The sequence below is a fragment of the Chanos chanos genome, chromosome 16 (assembly GCF_902362185.1).
Source record: "Chanos chanos chromosome 16, fChaCha1.1, whole genome shotgun sequence".
In the NCBI taxonomy this organism is placed as follows: domain Eukaryota; kingdom Metazoa; phylum Chordata; class Actinopteri; order Gonorynchiformes; family Chanidae; genus Chanos; species Chanos chanos.
The window spans coordinates 3,075,317-3,083,415 of NC_044510.1; the positions used below are offsets into that span (position 1 = coordinate 3,075,317).

At 42.0% G+C, this 8,099-nt stretch overlaps 1 protein-coding gene across 1 annotated transcript; it reads right to left on the reverse strand.

Annotated features, from left to right (window-relative positions):
• Positions 1-5,818: 5,818 nt before the first annotated feature.
• fgf1b (fibroblast growth factor 1b) lies at positions 5,819-6,880 on the reverse strand. The gene is made up of 3 exons (XM_030793866.1): positions 6,700-6,880; positions 6,202-6,305; positions 5,819-6,016 (listed from the first exon to the last, which is right to left on the reverse strand). The coding sequence occupies exons 1-3, from the start codon at positions 6,878-6,880 to the stop codon at positions 5,819-5,821; spliced, it is 483 nt and encodes a 160-aa protein (XP_030649726.1).
• Between the last annotated feature and the right edge of the window lie 1,219 nt (positions 6,881-8,099).

Genomic DNA, 8,099 nt, shown 5'->3' on the forward strand with positions numbered 1-8,099 from the left:
TCTCTTGCTGAACTACCTCCTGACCTTCGCCTGAAATGAGGCCATCACGTCTCAGTAACTGCCTCACCACCTGGAAGCCACACGTCTCAGTAACTGCCTCACCACCTCACCACACACCTGATCCTGAGGCCTGTCAACCACTCACCACACCCCTGATCCTGAGGCCTGTCTACCACTCACCACACACCTGATCCTGAGGGCTGTCTACCACTCACCACACACCTGATCCTGAGGGCTGTCTACCACTCACCACACACCTGATCCTGAGGCCTGTCAACCACTCACCACACACCTGATCCTGAGGCCTGTCAACCACTTCCTGACCATTCAAAGGGAGGATTTGTTATTTTATCATTCAGTGAGACACGTTTTATGGAGACTGTGTTTGAGCTTGGCGTTGACATGTCGTGGACCGTGACTTTGATGTTTTAACATTGAGAAACACATCTGAAATGGATTATTTACAGATATTTAGATTACCTAACGACACCGTTTTTATTGCCCAGGGAAATCTGTTGGACAGCGGCGTACGTAATGATCGGTGTGACAAAATAATGCCCTCCCTCTTCGTTTCCTTTTCCTGTTTGCCCCCATCGGCACTTTGGAACAATGACGACTGTGTGCTCTCACCAGCCCTATGAGTCAAACACACAAAAGCTCAAACTCACCCTTCCCCCTCCAATCTCGACACACCGCTCCAGTTTCTCCTTCTCCTTCTCTCCATGTTTTTGTAGATCTCAGCACAGATCTGGCGTTCCGTTCCTAGATGGGAAGAGATTGTGATGTGCTTCAACGAGTCGTTTGGCGCGAGATGGCCACAACTGTTGTGGAAAATTATTCAAATCATAGGAAGTTACTTTGACTTACGACAACTCCACCCTTACAGCAGCGCCACACTCCCTTACAGAAAACAATGGCTTCCTTCAAAAGATCCCGTTTTATTCGCACACTCTTCTAAATACGGGAATAACTGCAGGAGCTCTCCTACTCTCTGAAAGGAGAGGATGCAAAGCTAAAAAGGAAAGAGAGAGAGAAAAATAGAAGAACAGAGAAGAACAAAGAGGGGAGGCGTTGGGTCTTAGGATGTCCTTTGAATGGAGATGATTGGGTTGCATTTGGAATGCGAGGCATTTGCCATAAATAGGGCTCCACTCAGGGCGTTTATTCACAGGAAGTCAGAGAGTCTATTTTAATGACATCGGACTGAACTCTGGAGAATGGCAGGAAGAGGAAACAGGAAGCCATGACGGCTCAAAAGCTGACCACAGTGGTCGTGCCTCTCAGTGACGAACGTGCTGGTCGTACCGTGGAAAAAAAAAAACATGGCTGTGACGCTGAGTTGAGAACAGACCTCCTCCCATAAAGAGATTAAGGTTAAATATAAAAAAAAGAGCAACAAAAAAAACACTTTTCCCAAAACTGAATCCCCGAACATCTATGCCTCAACCCCCCCCCCAACCCCCTCCCCCCAAGGCACAAAATTATTAATATTCAATGCTTTTCATGACCCAATTCAAAGTCAAAATTAGATCTCCCAAAACAGAGAGCCTAATTTAGATCAAGATCAATTCACGTACGCTCTCTAAATTAATGAGAACAAAATCGGTTTTCCGATTTCCTGCCGATGTATGTCAGGACCTTAAAAAGAAAGGCCAACGATGAAAGTTAGCAACCCTCAGTTTCGCCGCAAGAAAAAGAAAAAAAAGAAAAAAAGAAAACAACCTAAAAACCCAGTTTGAATAAGAAAACATATTTCCTGTATTGGCTAGAGTTCCTGTGTATTGAACTCTCCTGTTTCAAAAATTGGGAAATGACTCCATATAGAGTCAGCGACTGATATAGTCACTTTCGGTCACAAGATGGGAAAGAACAGTCTGTTTGTTTGGTCACATTCCACTTCTGAACATTTTTGACTTTTTTTGGGTTTTTTTGTTCTTTTATGACGATATCAGAGGAGTAGTGGACAATGTGACTAAGCAGGAAGTCTGACGTCATGAGCGTCTGTTGCAGTTCACTGTGACCCTCTTTGGAAACAACCTTTCCCACAGCACTCTAACAAGAGTGAAAACAAAAACCCACCTGACGCGGCGACCAGTGTACCAAAAATATTTATGTTAAAAATGACATTGTGATCTCAGCAATGTGACTAATTCAAATATGTTGGAGGAAGTTTGGTCGGACACACTGTAGTCAGAGAGTGGAAAGGGTGACGTGAGAAAAGAGAAACTCCTCTACTTATATGATCGATCTGAACCTTCTTCACAATCACAGCATCTTTTTAAAATCTGTTTCTTACAGTCACTGGCTTTATTCGTTAATTCATCTGCTAAGACTGCACCACATTGCAACACAGTTTATAGTTCCATTTGTTCTGTCAGATCCTTCTGTTAAGATTCTGATGAAACTTGTCTCTGTGACTGTGGACTTCTTGAAAAGTAATTGAATGTTTTGCCCGAGGTTTGATTTATTTATGTATTTATTTAACTTCTGCTGTATTCAGTTGAATCCTCACTGAATCGATTTGACAGACAGACTTAATTGATTGCACCTGCTGGTGACTGAACAGGCCAGATGTGGAATATTCCTCATACACCGCTTTACTCATACGCTGTCAATCATATTTCGATCAATCGTCGTTCAGGTGACTAATTAAATTATGAGTGACACCTCAAGACCGCTGTGAGGGGGGGGGGGGGGGGGGTACAGTACAGTGCATAAAATAAAGGAATGGAATGGAAATACGAAAGTTTTTTGGCAAGAATTCTTCAAGGCCATACTACAAGCATACACAACACGTCTTGTGGAATTTTCTGCTCTCTCAGTGTACAACCATTTCCATTTCTCTCCCAAACTCCCTCTAACTCCTCCTCCCCTCCATAAAACCCTTTTTTCTTTCGCAATCGTTTGGGATGGGGGAAAGCACTTGAGCAGATGGACCATAGTGTCTTTAATTATGGTGGAATCAGATGACGTCCCTGCATCTACTTTACTCTTCACCCCCTGCTTATCCAAAAACAAACACACACACGCACACGCACGCACCCATTGATACACATACACACACACACACATGCACATGTTTATACATGCACATGCATACATATGCATACACAAATACACACACACACATACACACCTATATACATGGACACAAGCACATGCGTAAACATGCATATGCATACACATACACAAATACTCACACACACACACACACACACACACACACACACACAAACATCAATAATCTGTTTTGATAATGAGAAACTGAAGATAGGGATAGAGGGGGACAGTGAGGTCGTCTAGGAGCACCCTTAGGGGGTGTAGCAGATTAAGCAGACAAGCCTGTTTGTGTGTGTGTGTGTGTGTGTGAGTGTGTGTGTGTGTGTGTGAGTGTGTGAGTGTGTGTGTGTGTTGTGTGCATGTTGTGTGTTTGTGTGTGTGTGTGTGCGTGCGTGCGTGCATATGTGGGTGGGTAGGGAGGAGTAACAGGGGAGTGTTTGTGCAATTTACGGAGGATTAGTCTTCCGCTGTGACAGGGCTCTGTCAGGGTGTTTTATGGTGCTGGTATGCTGGCCCTGGCCCTGCTGGAGGACTCCCAGAGGAAGCCGTTGCTTGTTCAGTTTACAGTGAATAACTTTCTTCCGCCCTTTAGACCAGAGACCCGCAGGCTTCAGGCCAGGGCGCAAGGGCTGGGTTTTTCTGTGTGTGTGTGTGTGTGTGTGTGTATTACAATATGCATTTGCCCAGCTGTTTGCTTCTGTGTGTGTGTGTATGTGTGTAGCTGACTGCAGAATTTTTCCCTAATTGAAATCCTGATCGAAATCCACTCTTTCAGAAAAGTTTTGTACATGTGTTTGATTGAAAGCTTATTAATTGCTGGTAAACCTGGAGTTTCATCTGTCCACTTTGCACCAAAGTAAACCGATCTCACTGCTACGAGACTAAAGGTATTCTTATTTGCCACATGCTCTGCCAGTCGCCATAGTAACACTTCAGTGCATTCCGATAAAGCTTTTACATGCTGTCAAAGACCTATCATTTGCCCTCTATTTCATCTTCCAAACAATCTCAGCTAAATTACTGTGGGGCAAGAATACAAAACGAAAAAAACATTTGTGGAATCGCTTTAGAGCTGAATCGCTGAAGCTCAGCTCCAAACTCAAAACTCCAAACACAAATTTGCCATTTGTGGTCAGAAGTCCGAAGGAAGGCAACCAGCAATGCCCGCCCTTTTGTCACCGGGAGCAACTCACCGTTACCGTCAGACACATTACATTATCGACACGTTACTAAGGGCCCCTTTCAAAGCGTGTTTCATCGCTTGTCGTTCCTGTCCAACATACAACATGAGAAAACATAACGCCTCGTATGCACACGTTCACTTTCAGGTGAGGTGATCAGCGTGCGAGGGGAGATTTTAGGAGATCGAAATGTGATGGCAAACGCCCAATTCCATTTCAACCTTTGTTGAATTATTGGTTACAAGCACGATGTACGGATAAAACGACCCCCTAAGTGTAAATTAGCCTTTAATGAAAGAAGCTATTTGGTTAAGTTAAGAAAGGGTTTCCATACAGGACTAGACAGGCTGAAACATTTCAAAGTATGTTACTGCTGGTCTCACGCAATGTGGAGTACACAGTTATGAAGCAAACGTCACCATCTAGTGGATATAAAGAGTAGAACAAGTTTATCTTTATCATTACATGCAGCAGGTTAACTTGTGTAAACATGAGACAGTCAACAGTTCTCCATATAAAAAGAATGACTGATATACAACTGATACATGACTGATATATATCTCCTTATATATAAAAAAAAATGTACTGTGTATGTTATCATAATACTCCACTACAAATAATTCCTTGTTTCAACCTTCATGGGAAGTCAAACTTAAATACCTGGATGACAGACAAAAACAAACCAACTATATAAATAAAAACAGTTTTATATTCTTATTTGTTTTATTTCTATTTTCTTTATGCTGCAAAAATTTTTCACACAACATAACCTGAACATTCCCTTTGGTATCTATCATAACGACATCACCTGCAAATCCTGTTAAGAAACAAACAAACAAACAACAGAAATAATCTCTCAGGAGAAAAGGACGAATGTTTTTACATTTGAATATAAAAACTGCTAAATTAAATCACATATAAATAACATTTATTTTTTAATGATCACATTCTGAAACTTTTGGTCAAGATGTTGATGAAGCTGGTGATTGAAAACTGCATCTGTGATATCAGTATATCACTGACCTAGTGTTAGATAAAGTAAAAAAAGTTTTTAAAAAATCTCTGAAAAATAAACAAAATAAATACATTAATTTAATAATAAATAATAAGGATAACGATACTAATACTGCTACATCGTATTTTTACAAGTTTTCTTCAACATTTCTTACAAAATTGTAGACAGATAGACAGATATACAGATAGATAGATAGATAGATAGATAGATAGATAGATAATTTTTGTTGTAGAGATTTCCAAATTCATATTCAGAGATGGCAAAAGTGAAAGTAGAAGTACTTTTGCCAGAAAAAAAATTACTCTAGGTAGAGTTAAAGTATCCTTCCTAACAAATACTGAAGTAAAAGTAAAAAAAAAAAAGGTCACTCACTTTACAAAAACGGTTGTCAGTTTAGCTCTACTTAGAGTCCTTTTTTTTTTTTAGCAAGAGTACTTCTACTTTAACTTTTGCCTTCTCTGTTCATATTCCAAAAAGACTGAAGATTCAAGCACGGAGCTCAGTGCTTTGCTTACAGAAATCCATTCACATTTAAAAAAAGAGCTGGGAGTAATGAATTTTACTAAATGCTGCCATCTACTGGTAGAGGCAGGAAGAGGATTGCATTTTGGCCCTTATGGGTATTTGAGCCATTTTTCATTTCTCCATTCTTTTTTATTCCCAAATACCAGTTCTTCTCCTGGTTCCACTGTGCCCTGTAAGTGTTGTAGTTGTTCTCCTCCAACTTCTCCACGAAATAACACTCATCCTTGAGGGTTAACTGCAATACAAAATTTACCGTCTTTAAAACCAACTGAATCAGCACTTTGGGAATAAGTTCTGTCAAACTGCCTCATCCGTCGTTGCTACATATTACATTCTGAGAGAACGTGCAGCAGGCTAGCTACCCTATATGGCTGTGCCAATTTGGGTTTACGGTTAATGATGAGTAGCCTGTTCACTCACCGTTGCATAAACATGTCCGCCTTTATCCATGGCTAGAAAATGTCCGGTTTCAACCCCTTGGATTACCACCACGCCGGGACTGACGGCTTTTATTTTCAGTAGAGCTGCGCCACACAACAAACAAAAACGCACACACAGAGACAAAAAGTTAGTGGTTGCTTGGAATTTTTTGAAAACATATTTTTGTTCTACATTTCTCAGTGTGTCAGTGCTCCAATATATCTATATATTGTGATGCATCTTGACATTTTCTTAGAACGTCACATGAGAAATTACTGGTCTTGTACTGTTATAACCCAAACTGTGGCCCACTGTCATTCTACATAAAAAGTTACCTACACTATTCAGTTGTTAAGTTTAGGTCGCGCCTCAAAAAACGATGATTTGCCCAGTATTTTTGACCTGCCCCATTTCCACTCCAGTTCCTCTCACAACACATTTGTCTCTTTTCATATTTTCACAAGTCAGAAGTTGGCTTTGAGGTATTTTGATTCTTACTGTAAATGTCGGTCTCCTGACGGCTGCCATTCACAACTCCGTTGGGCAGTATGCGGAGAAGGTATCCTCCGTTCTTACAGTAGAGTCTCTTCGGACCCTTATGATCTGCTCGGTCCAGATCATATATCTTTGGCTTCAGTGGAAAAACGGTAATTTCACCATCGACCTTCCTGCGAAGCATCTCGAAGTGACCAGTGTGTAGACCCTCGTCGCTAAAATAAACGAAAACAGTACAACACGGTAATTGCTCACTTCCCACAAAATTGAGGCGAAGTGCTGCTTTCATTTCATTACCGAACAAAATAAATAAGGAATGAAAGCATCGCCGCCTTCAATTTGATTGCGTAGTCAGACGACCCATAAATGGATCTCCGGAGCGCACTTCGCTTTTACAGTGCAGAGGGGTCGCTGGTAAACGTCAAGACATGTACGTACAAGACCCCTTGGTACACATATGCTGGGGTAATTTCACGCACTGTAATTCGAGGGGAAGAGTAATCAATTTGTACATTCGACCGCCACGAATTATGAAACAATTTTGCTATGCTCCCATTTTGGCTGTTGTAACTCTCAGACATCATCTCCCTGAAAACAATGTCTCTTAACAGCTGTCGCGGAAGCGGTTAAGGGGTACTCAAGAGGTAACAATCGGTCACGGTTACCGATTGGTCACAGTTAACACTCAAATTTGTGGATGCTACATCCCGACATCTGGAAAAGTTTGTTCTCGCTCTCTCTCTCTCTCTCTCTCTCTCTCTCTCTCTCTCTCTCACTCACACGCACGCACACACGCACACACACACACACACACACACACACACACACACACAAACTGCTATGCAGAGTTTCCCAGCAGCCAGATGTTCAACGTTCTTACTAGAAGTGGAGCTATGGTGCCAGACGAATTTCAGCGCCCAGGCAGGCAAACTCTTTGGTGCGAATGACGCTTGTCGGCCGGGTGCAAACAGACAGCCAGAAAATCTTCAGACGGCGCTTACCTGTTACAATGTGTGAACTTTTCAGCCTCTTCGGAAATCAATTTCATTCTCAACAATTAAGGGCTTACGCCAGACTCTTGGCTGCTCGTTCTCTTATCCCAGTGTGCCTGTGCGAGTGATTTGTACTCCCTTAAGTATGACAGTCAGTGCTAAATTTTGACCAGCTGCTCAGTGTGTGACGAAAGCGGCTCCCGAGCTAGCCTGACATCATTACTCAGTTACCTGTGGCATGCAGGGAAAATGTACGAGGCTTATAAACAAAGGGACGCAACTGCACTCCAGAGGGTGGTTTCATCGCCGTTATTTCCAGTCAAAACCTATTCAGCAGTTTCGTATGAAGACCTAGTCATACGTTTTTGTGGGAATCGCATAGTGGACGTGTGCGATGATAAGGTCATATTC

Excerpts from the sequence above, each read along its gene's own strand:
- fgf1b (XM_030793866.1), bottom strand. The coding sequence starts at position 6,880 with ATGCTTCGCAGGAAGGTCGATGGTGAAATTACCGTTTTTCCACTGAAG. Across the intron at positions 6,306-6,699 it reads TCAGGAGACCGACATTTACA|CTCTACTGAAAATAAAAGCC; the intron begins GTAAGAATCAAA and ends TGTGTGGCGCAG. Across the intron at positions 6,017-6,201 it reads GCGGACATGTTTATGCAACG|TTAACCCTCAAGGATGAGTG; the intron begins GTGAGTGAACAG and ends TTTGTATTGCAG.